At 36.3% G+C, this 27,076-nt stretch overlaps 1 protein-coding gene and 1 long non-coding RNA gene across 5 annotated transcripts in view; one reads left to right on the top strand and one right to left on the bottom strand.

Annotated features, from left to right (window-relative positions):
- The window catches only part of LOC137615161 (uncharacterized), a 179,809-nt gene that overhangs the window by 49,470 nt on the left and 103,263 nt on the right, over positions 1 to 27,076 (bottom strand). Inside the window, exon 3 of the long non-coding RNA XR_011039168.1 lies at positions 11,682 to 11,733. This is a non-coding gene — a long non-coding RNA (uncharacterized lncRNA). The remainder of the gene's footprint in view (positions 1 to 11,681; positions 11,734 to 27,076) is intronic.
- LOC137615157 (phospholipid-transporting ATPase ABCA3-like) overlaps positions 1 to 27,076 on the top strand; it is a 503,547-nt gene that overhangs the window by 422,487 nt on the left and 53,984 nt on the right. For 3 of the 4 annotated variants that reach the window (XM_068344795.1, XM_068344792.1, XM_068344793.1), the window contains 12 exons: positions 7,313 to 7,408; positions 9,832 to 9,974; positions 20,414 to 20,634; positions 21,280 to 21,372; positions 21,542 to 21,708; positions 22,497 to 22,644; positions 23,191 to 23,274; positions 24,648 to 24,814; positions 25,277 to 25,395; positions 25,817 to 25,941; positions 26,097 to 26,452; positions 26,644 to 26,778. In XM_068344795.1, coding sequence (XP_068200896.1) covers positions 7,331 to 7,408; positions 9,832 to 9,974; positions 20,414 to 20,634; positions 21,280 to 21,372; positions 21,542 to 21,708; positions 22,497 to 22,644; positions 23,191 to 23,274; positions 24,648 to 24,814; positions 25,277 to 25,395; positions 25,817 to 25,941; positions 26,097 to 26,452; positions 26,644 to 26,778 — 1,836 coding nt within the window. In that variant the 5' untranslated portion in view covers positions 7,313 to 7,330. Of the gene's footprint in view, positions 1 to 5,107; positions 5,324 to 7,312; positions 7,409 to 9,831; positions 9,975 to 20,413; positions 20,635 to 21,279; positions 21,373 to 21,541; positions 21,709 to 22,496; positions 22,645 to 23,190; positions 23,275 to 24,647; positions 24,815 to 25,276; positions 25,396 to 25,816; positions 25,942 to 26,096; positions 26,453 to 26,643; positions 26,779 to 27,076 lie in introns of those variants that run through there. The other variant, XM_068344794.1, reaches the window with a different exon arrangement.

Below are 27,076 nucleotides of genomic sequence, written 5' to 3'. Positions count from 1 at the left end.
ACCTTTGACCTTAACATTAATTAATTGGCTTGGATTTTCATACACTCAAATATGAACCAAGATTTCTTGACCTTGACCTTTGACCTTAAAATGAATTAATTGGCTTGGATTTTCATACACTCAAATATGAACCAAGATTTCTTGAACTTGACCTATGACCTTAACATGAATTAATTGGCTTGGATTTTCATACACTCAAATATGAACCAAGATTTCTTGACCTTAACCTTTGACCTTAAAACGAATTAATTAGCTTGAATTCTCATAGACTCAAATATAAACCAAGATTTCTTGACCTTGACCTTCGACCTTAAAATGAATTAATTGACTTGGATTTTCATACTCAGATATGAACCAAGATTTCTTGAGCTTCACCTTTGACCTTAAAATGAATTAATTGGCTTGGATTTTCATACACTCAAATATGAATCAAGATTTCATGACCTTGACCTTTGACGATAAAATGAATTAATTGGCTTGGATTTTCATACACTCAAATATGAACCAAGATTTGTTGACCTTGACCTTTGACCTTAACATGAATTAATTGGGTTGGATTTTTATACACTTAAATATGAACCAAGTTTGAAGTCTCTGTGACAAGGATTTCCAAAATTATAGCTGATTACGTGATATGGACATTTTGCTAGACCGTGATCTTGACCTTTGACCTTAACCTTTCAAAATTTAATCATTTCCAGCTTTTTACACAAAAATAAATCCCTGCAAGTTTCATCACTCTACGATTAAAACTGTGACCAGGAAGGTGTTCACTAACAAACACACAAACGGGTGGTAAAACATAACTTCTTTCCAACTTCGTTGGCGGAGGTAATTAATGGTCCATGGAACCCTGCGTGAGTTAAACTGCCTTCACTACCCTCCTAAGGTCCTGGCTAAAAAAGTGGACCAAATTACACCACTTACGAGGACATGAATGACTAAGGGTCATGCAAGTTGTCATTGGATGTCTATGAGTAATCTTAATTAGATTGTTGTTATGTCTTGCGTAACAAAATGTAAATGAAATATGTTTTTCTTTACAAGACGTTTCCTGCTTGCTTTTCCTACTTTTACCAGAAGAGGAGGTTTCAATCATGTCAGGATCTCCCTGGAAAATTCTATCCTGTTCGTAATACTAGACAGGCAGTTAATTCTAATAGCCAGGCCTTCTCCATCATGAGGCTCAATACTACACAGTATTCCAGAAGTTTTATTCCAGCTGTGACCAAGTTGTGGAATGATCTTTCTAATCGGGTAGTTGAATCAGTAGAACTTCAAAAGTTCAAATTTGGAGCAAATGTTTTTATGTTGACCAGGCTGACATGAGTCTTTTTATAGTTTATATATGACATCTCTCTTTTTGACGTTGTTAATAGTTTATATAGGACATATCTGTTTTGGCGTTGTTACTGTTTTTAGAATGATTTATTGTTAATTTATTCTCATCATTTATTTATTTCCTTATTTCCTTTCCTCACTGGGCTATTTTTGCCTGTTGGAGCCCTTGGGCTTATAGCATCTTGCATTTCCAACTAGCGTTGTAGCTTGGCTAATAATAATAATAATAATAATAATAATAATAATAATTTCAAAATTACATCGAAATTAACCTTTCGTCATTTTGAAGTTTGTGTGTCAAACCAACATTAATGATAGTTGATTTGTAAGTTAAAAAAAAACTGTTTATTGGTAAACAACAATAACAAATGCAGCCGTATTCAATCCACTGGAAGACAAAGGGCCTCAGGCGTGTCCTTATTCATGTCTGGGGTTTGGCCAATTTTCATCACCACGCTGGTCACAGCGGGTTGGTGATGGTGGGAGACTTTAGTCTGATTGCTCACAGCAAACCAACCAAGTATGGGTGGCCCTGACTAGTACCCACGTTAAGGGGTTTATTGATCACAGGTGAATAAATCAAAACTGTAAATAGTAGTTTTGTAAATTATATCATCCAGCCCATGTAGATGACAGGCAAACATTTAGAAATTCTTTCAAAACACTACAGTAAGCGTATACTTAATTACAGTATTGCATAATATTTCCTCTAATGTCCTTTTCAGCGCTCTCTCTCTCTCTCTCTCTCTCTCTCTCTCTCTCTCTCTCTCTCTCTCTCAAGTAAACCCACCATAAAACATTCAAAGTGTGAAGTTAAATATTTATTTTACTGAAAGGAAGGATTAAGTGTTGGCATTGCCTTGACATGCAGGAACTGTGCCTTTCTCAAAGACTTAGATATATGCGAGTTATCAAGTTCAATAATTAATACGTAAAGGAAAGAAAAATTTAATGATCGCGTAGAAAGCGGCAAAAGAGAGAGAGAGAGAGAGAGAGAGAGAGAGAGAGAGAGAGAGAGAGAGAGAGAGAGAGAGAGAAGAGAGAGAGAGTGCGTTGGGACCCTAGAACGCATTGAACAAAAAGGCATCACATAAAATCAACTCCCAAAATGTTTTTATTAAAGCTTTAGTAGGTATTATTATAATTATTATTACTAGCCAAGCTACAACCCTAGTTGGAAAGGCAATATGCTACAAGCCCAAGGGCTCCAATAGGGAAAAATAGCCCAGTGAGGAAAGGAAATAAGGAAATAAATAAATGTTGAGAACAAATTAACAATAAATCATTCTAAAAACAGTAACATCGTCAAAACAGAGATGTCCTATATAAACTATTAACAACGTCAAAAACAGATATGTCATATATAAACTATAAAAAGACTCATGTCAGCCTGGTCAACATAAAAACATTTGCGGCAACTTTGAATTTTTGAAGTTCTACTGATTGAACTACCCGATTAGGAAGATCATTCCACAACTTGGTAACAGCTGGAATAAAACTTCTAGAATACTGTGTAGTATTGAGCCACATGATGGAGAAGGCCTGACTATTACATTTAATAAGCAGTTTCTTTATCTTTGGTATGTTATTTCCTGTCTCGTCATATCCGTCAGCCGATAGTCACCACATTTCCGTTTGTTATTGTGCTGTTTGACTTATTGATCATATGAAAATACAGCTAATATCATCATCATCTCCCATGCCTTTTGACGCAAAGGGCCTCGGTTATATTTCGCCAGTCGTCTCTATCTCGAGCTTTTAAATCAACACCTCTCCATTCGTCATTTCCTACTTCACGCATCATAGTCCTCAGCCATGTAGGTCTGGATCTTCCACCTCTTCTAGTGCCTTGAGGAGCCCAGTTGGAAGTCTGGTGAACTAATCTCTCTTAGGGAGTGCGAAGAGCATGCCCAAACCATCCCCATCTACCCCTCACCATGATCTCATTCACTTATGGCACTCGAGTAATCTCTCTTATAGTTTCATTTCTAATCCTGTCAAGCCAATTAACTCCCAATATAGCTAATAAGATAGACTGAATAGATTAATAGTTCGATAACCAAACTATCACGATCACTATGGTTATGGATGTTAGAAATTCAAGAAAAAGTTGTTTAAAGGCCGCTCATGAACGGCAGAGGCAAGGAACTGTGACTTTGCCCTATCGAGCAGGACAATGCCCTAGAGACTGACCATATATGATCAGTGCCCAAACCCACTCTCCACCTAAGCTAGCACCAAGGGGGTAGCCAGGCAATGGCTGCTGATGACTCAACAGATAGACCTATAAGCTCCCACAAACCCTCCATCCTTAGCTCACAAGGATGGTGAAGTTGCAGCGACCAAAGAAACTAACGAGTCTAACCGAGACTCGAACCCCAGTCTGCCGTTCACCAGTTAGGGACGTTACCACATCGGCCACCACAATTAGGACCTAAAACGTATCCTTTTCCCTTATGAATTCAACAGGATACTAGTAAACTAACCAAAATATCAATCTTGCTTCGTATTGATATCTGAAGAAACATCCTAGAGAAGCATTTCTCTCTCTCTCTCTCTCTCTCTCTCTCTCTCTCTCTCTCTCTCTCTCTCTCTCTCTCTCTCTCTCTCTCTCTCTCTATTAAACACTAATATTGGCTTGGTTCATTGAGCGAGTCTTAAAATACCGGGATTCGTTTGTCTAACTTTAGAGTGGTTCGGTCACGCTTATTTTCCTCGGTTCGTGAGACAAAGATATGATCATTCTGAAGCACTTTACTTTAGTAGGAATATTTTTAGAAGAATAAAATACTTTGCAGTGCGGTTAGGAAATGTTTATACACCCGATATATATATATATATATATATATGTGTGTGTGTGTGTGTGTGTGTCACTAAGCGGGAGGCAGGATCATTAACACGAAAATTTGACCTAGCGCTTTGGTATTGTCATACCTCATCAATTTGCCCTGAAAAGGTATGGCAATTATATATATATATATATATATATATATATATATATATATATATATATATATATGTATATATATATATATATATATATATATATATATATACTTATATGTATATAATATATATATACTTATATGTATATATATATATATATATATATATATATATATATATACATATATATATACATATATATATATATACACTTATAAATGTATATATGTATATATATGTATATATATATATATATATATATATATATATATATATATATATATGTGTGTGTATATATATATATACATATATATATATATAGTGTGTATATATTGCAAACAAGTGTATATATGGACAAACTTTACCTTTTACTGTCCTATATAAAAGACCGCAATATAAATTAAAGCATTAAAACATTTCATCTGACAAAGAATTCTTTGTTAAGAGAAGCAAGAGAAGACCAGAGGTTAGGACCTTGTTAAAATCAATTATACAAACAAACTGGGGCCGCTTCATCAATCACAAGTTGAAGGCTAATCTAAAAAATAAATTTATATTCGATGTATCATATAGATTTTAGTGCATTTTTACCCCGAGAAAAATTCATTCCGATAACACGCGAAGAAATTATAAGGAGTGTGTCTTAGTCTTTGGAAATGTACAAATGCTAAAATATTCCTTCATAAACAGAATTTTTGTTTAATTTTTTTTCTCAGAATTACTGAAACGACAGAAACATTTCTTTAGACTTGTATATCAGTGATAAAAATTGAAACCTTTCTTTAGACTTGTATATCAGTGATAAAAATTGAAAAATTTCCTTAGACTTGTGTATCAATGATAAAAACTGATCAACGCACAGTGGATAAGACTACTTTATTGGCTGTGACGAAAATGGTGCATCTGGGTGAAAGCGTGTTGTAAGAAAAAGTTTCGTTGTAGTTTTTACTAACGAAAAAACAAAGGCTACAGAAATCAACGTTTTAATACTTTTCCTACACAGAAGATGGTGGTGTCAGCAAGGAGTGTTGGTTCGGTAAGTGAAGGGAAAAGTGAACGAAGTTATTTGTGTAATAAGGATATAAGTATTACAGTATGTATACAAACAAACAATCACACAAACAATATATATATATAAGCCACAAATACCTTTTAATATACCATGGGAAATGTAATATCTTTTTATGATAAGTACTTCAGCACGGGCATGGACTCGAACCTTAGCGTCAAGTAGAAATAAAGGCAAAGGTTGACTTGATTATGTGGCTATAAAGACCACAAGTAATTATCATGAAAAGAATTTCCTCGTGGGTATATGATCCTTTGGCAGAGCGAATTCAATGTTGTATATATATATATATATATATATATATATATATATATATATATATATATATATATATATATATAGATATAGATATAGATATTATATATATAATATATATATATGTATATATAATATATATGTATATATACATATATATATGTATATATATATATGTATATATATATATATATATATATATATATGTATATACATATACGTATAAATATATATATAAACTGGTATTAAATTTAAGCAAAATTTTTTTTTCAGAAGCAAGTATCACTTAAACATAACTGCATTTCTATATTCTGCAGTCTATTTTTTTCTTTATCCCTCAAGATAAGGGCATATATATCTCGTAAACATATTTTTGTGTGGTTAAATATTCTTGGTTTAATTCTTCACAACCTATTGTCATGTTCTTGTTTAAAAAAAAAAAAAAAACTAATGCATGAATACTTTTTGCTCATTTTGCAATAAAAAATCTATGCTTGTATTAGTATCCCTATGTTATTCCTAATAAAGTCAATATTACTACTAATATTACACTTATGAATTATTAAGTCAATACTACTACCTTTTCTTTATTTGGGTATGAGTGAAATACCACTATTTATAGTTTATATAATTTATAGTTTTTATATGAAATATATGTTTAGATGTTGTTACTGTTTTTAAAATATTTTATTTAATTGTTCATTATTTCTCATGTCGTTTATATATTTCCTTATTCCCTTTCCTCACTGGGCTATTTTTTCCCTGTTGGAGCCCCTGGCCTTATAGTATCTTGCGTTTCCAACTATGGTTGTAGCTTAGCTAGTAATAAAAATAATAATAATAATTTGGCCATGGAGTCAGTAGCACCACTGTTATTGTTCATGTTGTTAATACCACTACTTTATATAGGCATGGATTAAATACCATTACTCTCATGGTATTAGGTCATGAAATCAATATTACTAATAATATCATATTTGATCAAAGATGTTAAAATCACCATCTATTTCATTCGTTTTTGTTATCACAATAACAAATATAACAGGATTTGTTCATTTTGGAGCCCCTGGGCTTATAGCATACTGCTTTTTCAACTGGGGTTGTAGCTTAGCTAGTAATAATAATAATAATAATAATAATAATAATAATAATAATAATAATAATAATAATAATAATCTGTACCACTGCTGTTACTTTGTTCCTTCACGATTTTGTAACACTACTGTTGTAGTTATTTTTAATGTCAGTACCACTACTGTTACTATAATAGTCCATAAGTATCACTACAAGTATCATTGTACAATCTTATGATATTCATACCCACAACTATTACTTAAATCGCTCATAATATCTTTCATGAAGCCAATGTCACAATTTCTAATGTTACTGTTCTTAAAATATTTTATTTTCCCTGGTTTCCTTTCCTCATTGGGCTATTTTCCCTGTTGGAGCACCTAGGCTTATAGCATTCTTCTTTTCCAGCTAGGGTTGTAGCTTAGCAAGTAGTAATAATAATAATAATAATAATAATAATAATAATAATAATAATAATAATAATAATCATACACCTTTTGACGCAAAGGGCCTCGGTTGAATTTCACCAGTCTTAGCAATTAATAATAAGATTACTTCATAAAGTGAGTACCACCAACATTACTGTACCAAAAGCAATGAGTTATATGACTGACGTTTCTATTGCAGGGATGGGTTGGAAAAAGGATGGAGAACAACACATCGGGGTTTCAAAAATTCTGGCTGCTCTTATGGAAAAACTGGTTATTACAACGCAGACGAAAGGTAGGTGGTCCTGATGAGCATGTCCTGTGCTCATTTATTCTACAGTTCCAGGGATGGGGAACCTGCGGCCTTAAGGCCGCATATGGCCTTCTGGACCATCAAGTGCGGCCTTCTACGGCCTTTGATATATGTACAGTATGTGTAGTATATTTCTGCTTTGACACTGAATATTGTATGTTTGAAATCATTCTACTGTATGTACACACATACAAAGATGTACACACAGATAATAGGAAAGTTGTGTTCAGTGATATACCTCCCTTATAATGGAAGCATTTTTTTCTTGTAGTCAATGAATCTTAACTGAACACAATTCCCCGTTTCTTTGTCAGCTGCAACACCTGTTGTAGCTGACAAGGAAAAACTGCTAGTTGCAGTGAGTGAGTGATTTAACGTATGATGATCGAGTGTGTTCCTGTTTTCTCCATCTCCTCACTGTGATCTATGTTAGTTTTAGATGAGTCAACAGGTTCCAGATTTTTGGCATGAAAATATTTTATTTCTGCTTTCACTGATGAGTTTTGATTGTATGAAAAACAGCTTCCCTTAGGTAACCTTAACGCAAGGACAAGAGGAACAGACATTTTAACAACTTCAACCAGCAATGTCACAAAGGATGACTTAATTTTGCTTCCTTATTATAATAAGTTATGCACTGATGGTGTTCCAGCTATGATGGCTAAAAACTATGGATTTATTGAACATCTTAAGAAAGCAAATAATTGATTTTTTTTTTTTTAATGAAAACCGCTAATTGTGTTTAAACAGATTCAATTTTCTACTAGGATGTTGCATTTTTATGAGATGTGATTGTTTAAAAGTACCTACTTGCCAATATGAAATATTTGAAAAGGTTATATTGTTGATATTTATAAGCTATCTTTTCCAAAACATTAATATTATTTCATTATCACTTCAATACAAAGAACCTACTTGCTTAACTAAAGTAATTTACAAATGACATGCTTTCGATATTATTCATTTACTTACGGTAGTTTGAAAACTACCCAAACTTGAATGAAATATTTTAAAATTTAGTTTTCAATATAATTCCTTTACTGATTACTTGTATAAAAAGTACTTAATTTAAATATTTGAAATTATAATGCATTAAATTTTTTTAAACCTGTTACTCATTCTTTAGATTACTAATACATTACTTGGAGGATAAAATAACCAACAAAATTCTATGCGGCCTTAAGGAGCATTGAGGAATCGCAAGATGGCCTTCATCCAAAAAAGGGTTCCCAACCCCTGATCTACACGTTTAAAAATTTTTTATACTTTGAAGAATTATGATTGTTGGGTTTCGTGTGTCTCTGGAATTTTTCTATATAATAGATGGACTCTCTCTCTCTCTCTCTCTCTCTCTCTCTCTCTCTCTCTCTCTCTCTCTCTCTCTCTCTCTCTCTCTCAGTAACAGTTAACGAGGTCAAGAATAAGTTAGACAAGATCATAAGAACTCTCTAAATGCCTAAACTAAATCGCTGTACCAAAGAGCAAATGGAGTCTCGGCGGATGGACTAAAAAGTCTGAGACACCCAAAACCCTTGTAAGGAAAAACTCGCTACAAATAATTTCTCCTTGGCCAAAAATGAATAATTGGCAATAAACAATTAATCTTCAATAAATGATTAGTGATAAACCATGTTATACACGTCATTGGGACAGTATTGTTCGTGACTTAAAACTATAAGTTTTAAAACGTTCATAAAGAAAAGAATGATACAAAGCTAATATGAATTTTGATTTCCTTCAAGAGCCTCCAAAGAACCACATTACTTTTCTGCATTTTTTTTTATCATTAATAAACTTTGCGTCATAATTTCAACATCAAGGAAATAATAATCCACTGTATCTAACTTTATTTGATAACTGTATTATATTCAGTGGTTACTTTCCTCTTGGTAAGGGTAGAAGAGACTCTTTAGGTATGGTAAGCAGCTCTTCTAGAAGAAGGACACTCCGAAATCAAACCATTGTTCTCTGGTCTTGGGTAGTGCCATAGCCTCTGTACCATGGTCTCCCACTGTCTTGGGTTAGAGTTCTCTTGCTTGAGGGTACACTCGAGCCCACTTTTCTATGTTATTTCTCTTCCTCGTTTTTGTTAAAGTTTTTTATAGTTTATATAGGAAATATTTTTTTTATGTTACTATTCTTAAAATATTTCATTTGCCTTTCCTCACTCGGCTATTTTCCCTGTTGGAGCCCCTGGGCCTATAGCATCCTGCTTTTCCAACTAGGCTTATAGCTTAGCAAGTAATAATAATAATAATAATAATAATAATAATAATAATAATAATAATAATAATACTAATACTAATAATAATAATAATACCAATAATAATAATAATAATAATAATAATATTGTTTTGATATAAGGGTAACTGACCCAGACATCCTAATATCTTTTCTTCCAACAGATCCAGAGTGTCATAGAGGTAGTCCTGCCCATCGTTTTTTGTATCCTCCTGGTTGTGATAAGGGACTTGGCACCTTCGGAAAACTTTCCTGAACCAACGCATTACAAACCTTTTGACATCAACGAGTTGCCAGCTAATTTGACGTGAGTTGGGTTCCTTTTTCGAGGTGTTGTTATCAAGGGAGTTCAGGATTGTGGTTTGTTATGTTTCTTATCTTATAAGACTCCTGGTTGTAATTCAGTTGATTTTATCATTTAAATCTAAAATTCAAGATTGCATTTATATATATATATATATATATATATATATATATATATATATATATATATATATATATATATATATATATATATATATATATTATATATATATATATATTTATATATATATATTTTTATATATATATATATATATATATATATATATATATATATATATATATATATATATATATATATATATATATATATATATATATATATATATATATATATATATATATATATATATATATATATATATATATATATATATATATATATCATGTAAAACTCAAGGTTAAATTCAAGTCCAAAATTTATTCAATTTTCTCAAAATGCAACTTAGAAGTCTGATCACATCCTGTTTCTTTTTAATAGAAAGGTACAAGGTTATAGCTTCATCACTTCATGAAAAATATTTTACTGGAATTTCAAGGGTCATGAATATCTTCCTCATGATAGGAAAGCCATGACTATTAGAAATAATAATGTGCCTCTTTTCATAATCAATTAATTTAATAATAATTAAACATTCTAAAAAAACATAGAAAAGCTAATGAAGAAAAATGTTTGTAAGATCAATTAAATTTAATAATAATTAATCATTACAAAAAAAACATATAAAAGCTAAGGAAGAAAAATTATGCAATTGAAATTTCGTAATCGTTTATCAATAACACGTCTTCAAATATTTGAATGTAAGTCATCAGTTTTGGTTTACTGTATCTTCTAAAAATCACCAGCAGTCGCCAAAAAGCTACTAGAACTTTAAGAGATCAATTTATGATAAGGCCTTTTATTTGGAAACGTTCATATTTTTTTACATTTTTCATATACCATGAAAAAATACAAAGAATGTCCTTTCAAATACAGTATATGAATAATGACAACTGCAATTATTTACAAGCCCACAGCCCCACAGAGAAATAAGAACTATTTATCATTAGAATTCTTATATAATTGTGATGAAATAAAACAATTAGTATATAAAACAAGGAGACATGGGAGTGAGACAATAATGGAAAATTGAATGAAAAGTTTTCCATATAAGGCATAACCAGCGGAATCTCTCTAAAAGATAAACCATAACACAATACCTGTACTGGCATGCAATCATCAAAGCTCTTAAATGAAAATTCTTCATTTAAAATATATTATTATTATTATTATTATTATCACTAGCCAAGCTACAACCCTAGTTGGAAAAGCAAGATGCTACAAGCCCAAGGGCTCCAACAGGGAAAAATACCTCAGTGAGGAAAGGAAATAAGGAAATAAATAAATGATGAGAATAAATTAACAATAAATCATTCTGAAAACAGTAACAACGTTAAAACAGATAAGTCCACTACTAACAACGTCAAAAACAGATATGTCATATATAAACTATAAAAAGACTCATGTCAGCCCGGTCAACATGAAAACATTTGCAGGAATTTGAAAATGGTAGACTACTCGTAAAGGACCAGCATCTCTACGTACAATGACAAATATAGAAGTACATATCGGTATTATTATAATGAAATGGCGATTTAAACCACTTATCTTTGAACCTTCATTTTAGATTAAACAAAAAAAATTGTCACACACCTTCGCAGAGGATTCATGAATGAATGAATATCCCTCCTTGCATCTGGAAATCCTGGAAAGACAGAGATTGTCTCATTTAAATATGTTTCTTACATATGTGTCTGAATTACATTACAAAATGGACATTATGAGACATTTCAGCCTCCTGCAAGATAAGTCTATAAAAAAGGGATTTTGACGTAGGAAAAATCTATTTCTGGGCGAGGGACCTGTGCCGCCCAGTGAATAAGCTCCTATTAGCACTTATTCTTAAGTAATTTACTGCTAAATATACCAGAGCAAAATGTAAAGGAGTGCTAGGTTAACTAGCTCGCTCACCTATTGGTGTCGGTATAAAATTGGGCGTATAATCCAGAGGTCCCGCACTATTTAGATTCATCCACGACAAAGACCCCAAGAGGAGAGCCGTTCAACCTCACTCGGCACCACTAACTCTGCATCCGCTCAGAACCCAACTCCTTAGCACCCACAGTTTGGGGACTCCAAGGGAGAGGAGCTGGGAGGGTTCACTGGGCGGCACAGGTCCCTCGCCCAGAAATAGATTTTTCCTACGTCAAAATCCCTTTTCTGGGCTTGAACCTGTGCCGGCCAGTGAATATATACAAGAGAAATGTCACCAAACTTGCAAAATAAAGGAAAAACATAAACATAAGGAAAATACAAGTTACTTTAATCAGAGATGAGTGCCAAAAACAGCTATAAGGGTATCTTAAAAAGAATATAAATCCACTTGGTAGAACAATTGACAAAAAGGTAAGGTATAATAATGCCGTGAGTGATGATATATACAGATACTCAGAGGTCAAAAATTTACAAATATAGTAATAGTAATCAGGTGCGAAACCAACGAATACAAATAGGGTATAAATGAGGCAGGTAAGGGGGAGAGATAAAATGACAAGGAATTAACATGTGAGTTACCTGGGGGTAACTACGCTCCCTGCAGCTACTGTAGGAAATTTAAGGGCTTCCAAATGTTTAAGGTAGTGTTTCTTGAACACTGACGGTGATTTCCACCCTGTATACCTGGAAAGGTCCGTAAAATTCATGTGGTGAAAAAAGTTCACCGAAGTAGCAACCGCTCTGATATCATGTGCAAGAGGAAAAGAGTCAGGGCTAGCTTGTTTAATAAAATACAAAATTTGTTGCCTGATCCCTTTAATGGTAATGGTACCGCCTTGTTCTCTAACGAATAGAGGCCCCGAGGAGTTAGAGGAGGTCCGGGATAAATAAGACCTAAGAGTAGTAACAGGGCACAGAGACGGATCTTGCGTGAGGGGAACAATTTTCCAGGAGGACCATCTGTTCTGAGGGTCTTCGTTCTTGGCTAAAAAGAATTTGTTAGGTGAAAGAAGGACCTCTCCCGAAGGAAGGAACTCAATATGACCCGGGTCTCTTGACAAGGCTGCCAGTTCAGAAATTCTTGCCCCGGAAGCCAAGCTCACCAGGAAAAGTGTTTTCCTGAGAAGGGGAATGTAATCACAAGAACTGTTAATGGTATCAGAAGCCAATTTGAGTACATCATTAAGGAACCAGGTAACCGGGGTAGGACGAGTAACCGGTTTCAGTCTGGCACAGGCTTTCGGAATTGAAGCTAACAAAGAGTCGGTTAAGTCTATGTTAAAACCCACTAGGAAGATCTTTTTCAAAGCAGATTTAATAGTGGTGATAGTATTGGCTGCCAGACCTGATTCTAATAAAGTTCTAAAGAAAGTGACTGTAAGGTTCAAGTTCATACAGTGTACGTCTGAGTCTATCAAAAATTTAGCCAACTTTTTAACCGCAGAATCATATTGGCGGATGGTGGAATCCCGTTTATCTGATTCTAGGAACAGGGTGTTTTGAGGATCGATATTGGCACCATGCATGGCCGCAAACTTCATGAAGTCCATAAAGTTAGGGCGCTCTGAATGTTTGAGAAAGCGTACACAACGCGTGTTTGTACTATCTGAGACAGAACCGGATTGGGTATCGGGTGAGGATGTAGTCTCAACTCTCGCAGGAGAGGGTACCAATTGCTCTTGGGCCAGTTGGGTGCGACCAAGGCTACTCGTCCCTTGAAGGATCTCAGTTTGTCTAGGACTTTCAGTAAAAGATTCACCAGGGGAAAGAGATAAATCCTTTCCCAGATGTCCCAATTCTGTGACATGGCGTCTGTGGCGTAAGCCTGAGGGTCTAGATTGGGAGCCACATATACTCTCAATTTGTGGTTGGACTCCGTGGCGAAGAGGTCCACTTGGAGACCGGGAACCCGAGAGAGAATCCACCGGAATGACTTTAGATCGAGTGACCATTCCGATTCTAGAGGGGAGGTCCGGGACAAGGCGTCTGCCACTACGTTCCGGACTCCCGCCAGGTGGACAGCTGAAAGATGCCAACGGTTCGAGGCTGCTAGGGAGAATATGGCTACTAGAACATGGTTCAGAGGCCCTGATTTTGATCCGCCTCTGTTGAGGCAGCGGACCACCACTTCGCTGTCGAGAACCAGACGAAGGTGTTGTCTCTTGGGTAGAGCGAGACGTTTCAGGGTTAGAAGAACTGCCATTGATGTGAAATTGGCGGAATAAGGGAGACCAAAGACCTTGAACTTTCCTGAGCTGAGAATAGCCGCCCCAACCTGATAGGGATGCGTCCGTGTGAATGATTAACTTCGGAGGCGGAAATCGAAGGGGAACTGACTTTGACAGATTGTTGGCCCTTGTCCAAGGAAGAAGTCTTTCCCGGAGAATAGGAGGAAGGCGGACTTTCCTGTCCCAGAGCTTCCGGTTCGCCCTCGAACGCCAGACACGATTGATATCTTTCAATTTTGCCTTCAGAAGTAGATCCGTCACTGAGGCAAATTGAAGGGACCCTAGGATCCTCTCTTGGAGTCGTCTGGAACTTACTTTGTCTTTGAGAAAGCGTTTGGTGTTCCTTGCAATCTCTAACCTCTTGGGTTTGGGAAGACACAGAGTATGAGATATAAGATCCCATTGCAGGCCGAGCCATTGGAACTTTGATTTCGGAAGAAGACGGGACTTCTTGAAGTTGATCTGGAAGCCTAGAGATTGAAGGTATTGGATGACTCTGTGAGTGGCTTTTAGGCAATTTTGGGAGGTGTCTGACCAAATGAGCCAGTCGTCCAGATAGGCTACTACTTGAATCCCTTGATTTCTGAGTTCCTGAACAGCAACTTCTGCTAACTTTGTGAAGATCCTTGGGGCGATGTTGAGCCCGAAAGGCATCACCTTGAAGGAGTAATTTTTGTCCCCTAAGCGGAAGCCTAGATACGGACGGAAGTGTCTCGCTATCGGGACGTGATAATAGGCGTCTGTAAGATCGATAGAGGTGGTGACGGCCCCACGGGGAAGTAAGGTCCGCACCTGCGAGACGGTAAGCATTCGAAACTTGTCGCATTGAATGGACAAGTTGAGAAGGGATAGGTCTAGAATCACTCTTCTCTTGTCCGAATCCTTCTTCGGGACACTGAACAGCCGACCCTGAAACTTCAGGTGTTTCGTTTCTTGTATGGCGTTCTTTTGTAACAGGTCCTGGACAAATTCGACTAGGTCCGGAGTGGAATGTTGATGAAATCTGTTCGGAGAAGGAGGTCCTTGAATCCAACTCCACCCCAGTCCCTTGGAGATGATACTGAAAGCCCAGGGACTGAACCTCCATTTGTTGCGGAAGGCATAAAGCCTCCCCCCTACCCGCTGCACCTCAGTATTGGCTTGAGGGGTTGCCTCCACGTCCGCCTCGGAAGTTCTTTCCTTTGCGAAAGAATCTGCCTCTACCTCTGTTCTGATTTGAACCACGGTGGTAGCCTCTACCTCTGTTATAACTCTGGGAAGAGCCTTGAGCCTCATAAGACTGGTTAAAGGCTGGAGAGGTGGTGGAGGCACCGGGAAGCTGGCTCTTAGGGAGCAGAACGGTGACATAGTCGTCCGATGAAGGAGCCTGAGAGGTGGAAGGCTGTGCAAGAGCAGCAGGAGATGGAGGAAGAGGCTGTCGGAAAATGGACGAACTACTCTGCTGTTGCCGGAACTGGGTGGAGGTATACGGGCGGAGCTTCTTCCTACCCCGGGCTTGGTAATTTGCGGGGTCATATTTCCGCTTAGGAGTCAAACCCCAATGGGCTTTAAGGCTCTGATTGACTCTAGTAGCCTCTGCCAAGACTTCCTCCACAAGATCCTCAGGGAAGAGATTTGAACCCCAGCAAGAGGACCGGATAAGTTTATTAGGCTCGTGCCTAATAGTCGCCTCAGCCAGGACGTGTTTGCGGCACCTACGTTTAGCAATAGCAAAGTCATATAAATCGAAATATAATGACTGCAAAGTAGCCTTATTGAGAGACTTAAAGATACTCTCAGTATCATAAGTTAAGGCTATCGACTCCGTAGACGTGGCCAAGTTCAAAGTTCGGCCAACACGTAGGCGGGAATCATACTCCTGTTTAATAAGGGACTCCGGGAGACGGGGAAGCCGCTCACTAAACATAACTGAAGCACAGTCCGCTGTTAGCTTGCCAGAAGTAAAAGTGGTATGGACATTGTCCCAACACTCATTACCTGAAGGAAGAAGGAGGGAGATCGGATCCACCTCTCGGATGGGAGGCAAGGGCTTCTCCTCCAGAGCATATTGAAAAGCAAGCTCTGCTACCTTATTGACGCATGGAGTCACGGTGTTTTTGTCCATTAAGAACATTGTGAAGGAACTCTTATAAGGCGTCAACATGGTATTGGTGCAACCAATATCATTCAAGAACCTAGCCCAAACAGATTGGGCTTGTTCTTTTGGGAAAATGACAGTCTCTTTGGGGACCTTATCCAGCCGAACCAGAGCTTCCTCGGTAAGCCTGGCATAACCATGAAATGGAAATGCTAGACCAGGAGGAAAGAATTCAAAATCCTCTAGAGGACGAGTGCCAAGACCTTCCAATGTTAACATCCCATCTGAGAATGGGGAATGAAGAGCCATGCGCCAAGGGTTATTCTTGGTAAACGGCGGGAGCTTAGAGGCATCCGGGATGAGAGAGCTTTGAACTCGCTCCGGAGCACCTTGCTCTAATGCCCCAAGTCTCTGACCAATGTTAGAGAACATCGTGTCCATCTTGGCCTGCATTTCCAACACAATCTTAGATTGCATCTCCGACACGATGCGAAGCATGGCTGATTCGGAAAGGCCCGGGCTAGGAGCAGAAGTGGCGGATTGTACTCCCGGGTCGTGAGACTTAGAGGAGGAGCCGGAAGCCTTAGATGACGGGTTTGTATTTGGCTTGGAACTATGGGAAGCCTTGTGGGGCTTACGAGCTTTTGGCAAAGTTCTAGACGTAGACTTATCTTTGGGGGGAACCGGGTGTGATCGATGAGACAAATCACGGTCCCCAGAAAAACCATGAAAAGAAGAGAGATCAGATGAAGAAGAAAGAGCGGGGCTGAGGATAGGAATCTCAGCGCCGGTAACACCTGCCTCACTTACCACCCTACCTGCATCCGGATCATCCAATAACATGGGTTCAACATCCAAGTTCATGGAAGCAACATTGTCTTCCAGATCTCCGGGGGCATCCAACGGATCTTGTTCCTGGTCGATGAATCCCGCTATGGTGGCATCAATGTCGGCAATGATGGGTGCCGCAACATGCCTAGCCACAGCGGCTGAAGACTTGGCATTAGGGTAGATCATGGCACAGTAGTCTTCAGATAGGACGTAAGGCTGTTTAGATTTGACGTTTCTGGCAAATCCCCCAACCCACACTTTCAGTGTGGCCCGAGCCGCAGTCTTCTGCTCCGGGGATGCCTGAAATAATAGTGGGAATTATAAAAAGGAAGATTCCCGGTGGTCCTTCAAGACCATAGAAATCTTACTAAATAGTGTATGTATACCAAAAAAGGTAAAATAATTAGAAAGGCAACATAGCCAACGGGACTCACCGAATCAGATCCGAGGGTGGTGATGAGGTCAAAACAGACCATACAGTTATCAGGGTGCCAGACCACTATGTCCTCCAGCTGAACTCCGCAGAGGGCGTGAGACCTACATACAGTATGGCCACAAGGCTGATGAAGAACAGCCGCACAGGCCGTCGTCTGACAATGCACCATCTATAAAAAGAATAGTATATGAGAAACTGTAATTCTCTTAAGTAGGGGTGGGTCCGGAGGACCCGGGACTAACATAAGTCTAACTTAAGACTAGAGCTTAACTGTAATACTCTTAAGTAGGGGCGGGTCCGGAGGACCCGGGCCTAAACATAAGTCTAACTTAAGACTAGAGTATAGCTATCCATTCCGGTCGAGCCGGGATCATAAAAAGGATGCAACAAAGAATTAAGACACATGGTGTCTGATTTCCCGGAGCGAGGTTAAGCCCCGGGCCGGGAAATAAAAGTATATCCATAAACCAATACATATAGGAACTCCGGGATAGTGATCTGTCATATATAATCATAGGAACTGTTATAAATTAATAGGGGGGCGGAACTGTAGATAAGAACCGCCAACCGAACCCGGAGGGTTTCGTATAACATAATAAAAGTGTGATAGGTGAATATAAAATAGGGTGCACCGGGATCCTACTCTGTTGACCGGTGGCCAACCCGTCTAGACAGAGACGAAACCGCCGGGACACCCGGAGGACAAAGTCCATAAACACTGAACTACCCCCTCTAAAAGGAGGGAAGGCAACGGTCCCCTAGGGGAGGGGGGAGAGAAGCCTAGCCACCAACCTAGCGAGAGGGGGAGCTTGGGGGAGGATCACGTGATACGGAGTAGCAGGGCTACCAACTGACGATCCCCAAACACTACCAGACAGATCATACGGAGTAATAAGCACAAATATTCATTATAATAGTAATAGCGTTGAAAATTATATAAATATACACATAAAAAATTTAGGGCAAGGCATGCAACATAATAAATAAATCCCAAAGGACAACACCTGATGGCTTATATAATAAAATTGCCGCCTAGTAACGAAGGTCGGCAAGCCATCTACGATACGTAACTTGATATCGGCCCTAAATATGAACCACAAGGGTTCTAAACGCTAAATAATGAATATCCACAATAACATATAAAAAACTTTTAACTAATAATAAAAATAATACACTTAGTAACACCGCGAGTGAAACTAAAAGCTCTCAAAACAGGAGTACCAACCGTAAGCGGGATCGAGCAAGACCGATATGATCGAAGAGAATAAACTCCTATAATTTAAATATTAAACGATCTAGATTGCTCAAAACACAGCAAAACATAGCTTGGTACTTAACTTAGACGGTGACTCCTGGGAAACCGATGTAGAAGCCATAATCCAGTGAAAAAATAAGGCAAAACACGAGAGCACAAACAAGCGGGTTACCACAAAAGCGTGCTAAAAAGGAGTTGGGTTCTGAGCGGTTGCAGAGTTAGTGGTGCCGAGTGAGGTTGAACGGCTCTCCTCTTGGGGTCTTTGTCGTGGATGAATCTAAATAGTGCGGGACCTCTGGATTATACGCCCAATTTTATACCGACACCAATAGGTGAGCGAGCTAGTTAACCTAGCACTCCTTTACATTTTTTCTCTGGTATATTTAGCAGTAAATTACCTAAGAATAAGTGCTAATAGGAGCTTATTCACTGGCCGGCACAGGTTCAAGCCCAGAAAAAAGCTTTTTGATGAATATATTTATGCATAATGCATAATGTAAATAATATTTTATCTATAATGTTAAAGATGCCAGTACAGTAGAATAAGATGGGGTCTAGATGGTAAGTCTTTACCCAAGGGACGTTACATACGTCTCGGAACTCTGATAAAGGGAGTCAGCAATCGCATGTATACATTCAGGAAATGGAATCTATGCAGAGTCAAAATTGCTTCCATGGCCAAGACATATATCATGCATATATACTATGGAAAGTAAAGAAATAAGATCACTAAAATGAGGAACACTACATATAACATTCTTGTAATCATTACGATGTCCAGTAAGAACTACTATTTGCAGTCTTTAGGTTAAAAGTACAATGATAATACCAACTTAACCACCAACTCTCATCAGTATTTTCAAGTTTGAGAACAAAGGGCCTCAAGAATAATGCAGTCAAAGCAGATACTACGAACTTCATGACCTCAATCAAGGGATTTCTGCATAACACTGGATATTGCAAATATATCATCATAAGCTGTACGGCCTTTGCAAAAGCCAAACTACAAACAAGGAGTCTATTCATGAACTTGAGTGTAGTACAAATAATAACTTTATGGCAGTGTTTGGGGTAATAATATTAAAATTTTCTCAAAAGGTATCTCTCAGAGATTTGATGCATATAATTAAAGGTACATTTTGTGTTCTACAGTCTTTTATAGCTTTGTTTGCTATTTTCAGAAAGATAATTTATGGCAATTATTTTAACAAATGGTTCAGCTAAGGTTACAATGTATCTGACTTTTGTCTACAATTTACTACTTGAGTAATCTACTATTTACATAAAAACTTTCAATATACAGATTACTCAATGATACAGTACTGTAATTGAAGCTCAAAAGAACTGACCTTCTCCTTCTTAGACAATACCAAACAAATAGGATTTGTGGAAGCAGCATTTAGTAATTAAATTTTAACATTTTGAATAATAATTAATGGTCAGTTTTGTGTACTAAATTTCTTCTAAAATCAAAGATAAACATCACTGAATGTAATTGACAATTAACCCCTTTGATAGTTGGTGCCTTTGTATGTTAACTAATGATAATCTATAAATTTTCAGGCCATCAAAAGCTGGAATTTTTGAAAGTTTTACAGAAGCATTCCTGGAGGATTTTACAAAACGTAAACGCTCAATAAGTCTTGAATCTGAGTCTGAGATAAGCAGCCTTCAGTCTTCGTTTCATAAACAACCCGGACACCCGTTTCCTACGAGGGACATCCCTAAATTAAGTAGTGCAAGACATCGAAAAAAACGGTCCTACTGGTTTTTTGACATTTTTAGTAAGTATCTTGTAACTTCCCCTATATAATAAAGAGCAAATGTCTGGCTATATATCAAAAATATTTATATTTCCTGTCTTGCTGAGCTCTCCCCATCCCTTGGGTAGGAGAAGGCATATTCATACTACGGTAAGAGGAGTATGAGTGTGCGTGCATATCAATCTGAAGATTTAGACGCCATTTTTGACGGATTGCGTACAATAGCCTTCAATTTAGTCTAGTATCTTCTATAATATTTGCAGTGTATTGTTTTTGGAGTGAACAATTGGTAGGAATAAATTTATGGGCTTAAATTGATGGCTTTGAGTCATATGGCTCAGCACTGGGATCCAATTTATTAAAGAACATATTTATACAAATTCCACTGCAATGATCTTGGTTCCTCAATGAGATATGTACAATTGTACAAAATTCTCATCCAGATGAAAGATTTCTCTCCTATTTCAAGTTCATTTTATGTAAAGATCGTTCTGCAAACAGACATTAATTTTAGTCTAAATCATACGATTCTTGGACAAAAAATTGTTACCTGCCTTTGAAGAGGTTTTGTATCTTCCTATTAGTATATCAAACGTCAAATGAAATCCAAATTTTTAGTGAAATCTTCCTCTCTAACACTTGATTCTTATTCTGCATTCATTTCAGATCCAGCATGGCCACTAGCTTATTCTCCGAATAACACTGTAGTGAACGAGTTGATGCAGATAGTAGCAGACTTGTTATTTGTTGATGTAGAAAGTAAGTTGCTAAACTCTTAAAAAACATTGACATGCTTTATTTTCATAACTGATAATACATTAACATATTATGCTGCTGGAGTTTAATAAGGTTAATAGTAAATGTTTTGATGTCTAAGAGAATTTAATATCCTGCACATCAGTTTTTATTACAATAACTCTATTTCCAGGTTATGGATTCCGCACGGAGCAGGAGATGGTTGATCGCTTAATTACGACAACAAAGAAAGAAAATAGTTCTTTGGAAGAAGAGAGCGTTGAATTAGAGGATGTTTTAGGCGGAATTGTTTTTACCTGTGATTTTCCAAATAATAACACTCTGCCTGAGAAGATATCTGTAAGTTGGAAGGAAAATAATATTTCGGTTAACATTTTCTGTCATATTTCACAATAAAACATCTATAAGATTAGACTTATGGATTTGGGCTACAGTATATAGTATAGATCTGGGGCCTGGAAGTCTGTTCATTGCCCAAGTGCATCTAGGATCAGCCTTCAAGAGTTACACCTTAAGATAAATGTTAAATGAGGTTGGACAGCAAGATAGGAGAAAGGAAGCAGGAACAGAGGTAAAATAGTAGGATATAGAGCAAGTGCAGTTAGGGACCGAAGGAATGCTGCAAAGACCTACAGTTCACCAAGCGAGATGCTCTACTGCTCTGCGGGGAGCATTTTGCATCGAATAAAGTGTTAAATTTCATAAAAGAAAGGCCAAAGAGTACGAGTAAACTTTGTTCGTAAGTTTCCGTAACAGTTTCCATATTTGATACTGTAGTTATAATTAAGGATAAGGTAATGTCAGAAACTATTCTGAAACGGTATACTGTATTGTATTTTGAAAGCTCAACTCTATGAACATGAATTTAATTGGGATATCATTGTCATGACAAATTATGAAGAGGACTTTTTTCAATTGCATGTATTATTTAACCTTCAAGAGAAAAATTCACATTGGTTGTGAATAAGGTGCAATGTTGTGTCAAATACCTTTTATTTGTAATAAAATATTTACAGAATATACATCTAATTAGCCCCTAATTATGTTACTAAGATGATTGAGAAAATTAAAAACTATTTTGTTGATACATCACAAAAACAGTACTTATAAAACTTTTTACCTTCCAGTATAAAATTCGTCTAAAAGGGGCCTTGAGAAGTGGAAAGAAGAGAAACCCATTTGTTCCCCCTCCCCAGTGGTTAACAGAGATCAAGTACCCTCTTTTTCAAGTCCCTGGTCCGCGTGATCGCACTAAAGAACGGGGTGGAAGACCTGGTAATACTGATACTGAACTTCAATCCTTTTCAACTTTATATTGGTGTTATTAATATTGCTGTACAGTCCTGCCTAATGTCTTGCTAGTTTACACAAAGTTGAATTAATTATCATCAGAAATCATTAACTTAAATCTGCTAACGAGGCTTTAATCTTAATCAAATTTTTGCATTATCATGATGTACAGTATGTCCTTCAAATATTTCATAGATGCATATCATTCTCTTCTGATCTCCATTGCCATTTCATTCATCCTTTCTAATAAATAGCCATTTATAGTAGTTTAGTACCTGACCCATTGCACAGATAATACAGCTATTGTTCCTGCCAAATGATTATAAAAAGTCCCCCTGTGTGAGGTTTAACTCATAAGAGTATATACAGTAGTCTACTAAATGATATATTCAGTGATAGAATTATAATACAGTATTTTTCTATATAAAATATTTATAGGAATTACACTATCCAATTTGAATTGTCATAAAATTCCCATCTAACCTGTACTGTTTTCCAACAAATGTTTAATACAGTACTTTTTCTTTTTAGGTTACTATGATGAAGGGTTTCTAACTTTACAGTATGCTGTAGATACTGCCATTATTCGATTGTTAAGTGGAAAGGATACAAGAGGTAAGTAAAGTCCACTTATCCAGTTCATCTACTAACAGCAACCTTTACTATGATAGAACCTAAGAATTCTGAGGTTTTGTTTAAGATGTTAAACCTCAATATTCAAGCAGCCCTAGCTACTATGAAATTGAGCTGTGTTATGAGAGCCCATTCATGTTTTCAATTTAATTTCTCCAGAGTTTTGTAAATACTTGTACAGTAAAACTCAGTAAAGTACTTCCATAAGTCTTGCATATTTATCAGAAAGCCATTAGTATTAACAGGCCTAGCTTTAGTTATTAGACAAATATAAATAACACAAAGAAAATACCCTTTAATACTATAGTTCGCGTCTCCCTCTCACTTCAGACGATGGGATCAACTCATTTTCTCATATTGTTTGATCGACTTTCTGATTGCTCTTGGAATTTTTTGGATATTGCCCCTAATTCTTTTCTCATCTTGTGAGATACCCAGTATCACTATTGACTGCTTTATCTGATTCAACTTGTGACAATTATTTCATATCTACTGATAGTCTTGAGGAGATTAGCTCTACTGGCAAAGGAGAGTAGAGTACTATATTTTCTATCTATATTCTCTCAATGGCCAGTTAAAGTATTTCCATGAATTACGTGATCAAGGAAGACTGTATCAGAAGTAGTAGGGACTCTGGCTTCACCAGTCTCTCCACCAGTTTCTCAAATTTCTCCTCCTAAGATTGGTCTGAGTTTTCTAATCATTTCCTTTATAAGGCTATTACTATAAAGTTTCAGCCCATTCTTTAAAGAAGGTGTCTGGAAGACCTTTTGAATGTGTCTTGCTTGGACGGTTCAGTCTCCGACCAAAGTGAAAAAGTCCAAATTTAAGAGTAGATTTCCTATATAATACTGTACACTCATTCTATAGTGCAGATTCAGACCAATGGGAAGACTTAGTCCCAAAAGCAGTTCACCTCTCTTCCACAACACCTCACCCCTGACACCGGAAACTTCATCCCGATCATTTACTGTATATAGTTTGAAGAGATCACATAGCAAAATCCCCAAAGAAGTCTTTCAAATCTCTTAACTCATCATTTAATATAGCCTATCCAGCAGAGTTCTTTTCTGTTTAGTACATTGGTATAAACATTGTAAGATTTTGTAATATTCAGGATTTCCACAAAAATAAACATATCAAAATTATGTATTTATGACAGTCCTTATTATATTGGTATAAACATTGTAAGATTTTGAAACATTCAGGATTTCCAAAAAATATACACATTAAAATTATGTATTTATGACAGTTCAAAAAAAATTTACTGTACACATAAAAAATATGTATTCATGACAGTCCTTATAAGTACAAGTCCTGTATGTTTTTACTTTTATATTTCCTTAACATTTCAGAGTTTTTGTCTCTGAAGATGCAACGAATGCCATATCCTCCATTCATCGATGACAAATATTTGGTGGCATTGCAGTCGTGGATGCCTTTTGTCCTCTTAGCCTCATATATTTATCCTGCCATCAATATAGTCAAGAGTGTTGTGTATGAGAAGGAAAAGAGACTTAAGGTAAATACAATAATATGGAAGATTTTATCGCTATGGTTCAACTGGATCTAAGATACAGTGAAACTTATAACCAGATTTGGTCATGATTTCTAATGAAATGTAAATATAATATACAAATTGGTGAATTTAAAAATTTTAAACTTGCAGTAAATGTTTTTATAGTGAGGCTGACATGTCTCTTTTTATAGTTTATATATGAAAGATTTATGTTAACATTGTCACTGCTCTTCAAATATTTAATGGTAATTGTTCATTACTTCTCTTGTAGTTTATTTATTTCCTTATTTCCTTTCCTCAATAAGCTAGTTTTCCCTGTTGGAGCCCTTGGGATTATAGTATCCTGGTATTCCAACTTGGGTTGCAGCTTAGATGATGATGATGATAATAATAATAATAATAATAATAATAATAATAATAATAATAATGTGACCACTACACTGTACATATTAAAATGTCTTTCAGGAATCCATGAAAATGATGGGATTGCAGAACTGGCTTCATTGGTCTGCTTGGTTTATCAAGTCCTTTATTTTTCTGGCCATGTCTACTATTTTAATAACCATCCTTTTGTGTGTCAAATGGTAAGCTAAATTCTCACTATTACCTTTCTGTTGACTCAATCCAAGTTTATAAAAGTACTATACAGCAATACCTCAGGATACAAAATTAATTCGTTCTTGAGTGGCTTCCGTATCAATTTTGTCGTAAAATGTAATACAACGAAATGGTCAAATACATTTGAATCATTCAATATACTTAACCTAACAGTGCAAATTTCTTTTCGTATCCCAAATATTTTTTTGTAATATGACACGAAAAAATCTTTGTATGTCATTTCATAGGATGAACTGTTCGTGAACAGAAACTTTCGTATCGTGAGGTATTACTATACATACTTGAAATTGTGATATCTAATGCCAAAATAATTGTAAAATTTCATAACAAGATGTATTAATTAAATAACTGGAAATGGTGATCAGTGCTTTTTTTTTTTTACTCTAGGCAAGGGTCAAGCAGTTTAGCGGTTTTGAATAACAGTGATCCAAGTCTTGTTTTAGTCTTTCTACTGTTGTTTGCCACATGTTCCATAGTCTCTTGTTTCTTTTTATCAGCGTTTTTTTCTAAAGGTATGTAAATTATGCTGAAATTTTCATTTGTACAGAAAGCTGTTAATATTCATATCTGAACAATTTACTTGCAATCCATGACATATACTGTATGATCATTCAAATTCCCTTTTCTAAATTTATACTTCTTTTATAGTGAGGATTTTTTTTTTCAGCCAACAGTGCAGCCACCGCAGCAGGTCTTGTTTGGTTCTTCACTTACTTTCCATACATGGTGCTCCGCAGTCGGTACTCTACGTTAACTCTTTCAAATAAATTAGTGTTGAGCCTTCTACCGAATACAGCTATGTCTTTAGGGTGCCAGATTACCTCAATGTTTGAAGGTATAGGTTCAGGCATTCAGTGGCACCTTTTCTTCACAGGAGTGTCACCAGATGATCATTTCACATTGAGTCATGTCTTCGGAATGCTTATATTAGACACTATTATCTTAGCACTGTTGACATGGTATATAGAAGCTGTCTGGCCTGGGGAGTACGGAGTTCCGCAGCCTTGGTATTTTCCCTTTATGGTATGCTTTGCAGTCTACATTACAGTTTGCTATTCATAATCTAACATATGAATAAATAATCAATATCTTAATTGGTTGATGAAATAATTAATCTTGATGTTCTATAAAAGAAATATTTATCTTGGAAAAATGTAATACTAGACTGTACTCTAATAGCAAGGTACATTTTTCATCTCTTCTCATCTGTCCAGGGATCATACTGGAAAGGACAGCCTCTTACCAGAAATGAAAAGCATACTATTATATCAACTACTCAAGACCACCATTTCTTTGAGGCCGAACCTAAAGGGCTATCGGTTGGGGTGAAAATTACAGGTCTTACTAAGGTACCTAAATAGCTTTACATTATTTATTTCAAATTGATTAAGGATTCTTAATACATGTGGATAGAAATTATGTTTTTAATACTGAAATGTGTTGAGCCTTTTTCTATGTAGACCTTATCCAGTTATACCAAGCTGTTATTTTGAACTGAATGCTCGCCATATATATGGCAGTGCTTTCACCTAGTGCTTATTTACCTTTATTCTATCGAGTTAAAATGACTGGACAGAATGAGTACAGGGCTGGAAGGAGGGCATAAATTTCTGATTATGGGTTTGTTAAAAAAAAATAAAAATAATT

The sequence above is a fragment of the Palaemon carinicauda genome, chromosome 21, assembly GCF_036898095.1.
Source record: "Palaemon carinicauda isolate YSFRI2023 chromosome 21, ASM3689809v2, whole genome shotgun sequence".
NCBI lineage: Eukaryota > Metazoa > Arthropoda > Malacostraca > Decapoda > Palaemonidae > Palaemon > Palaemon carinicauda.
Note: the sequence above shows the minus strand (reverse complement) of the source record. Positions and strands in the feature narration are given on the sequence as shown.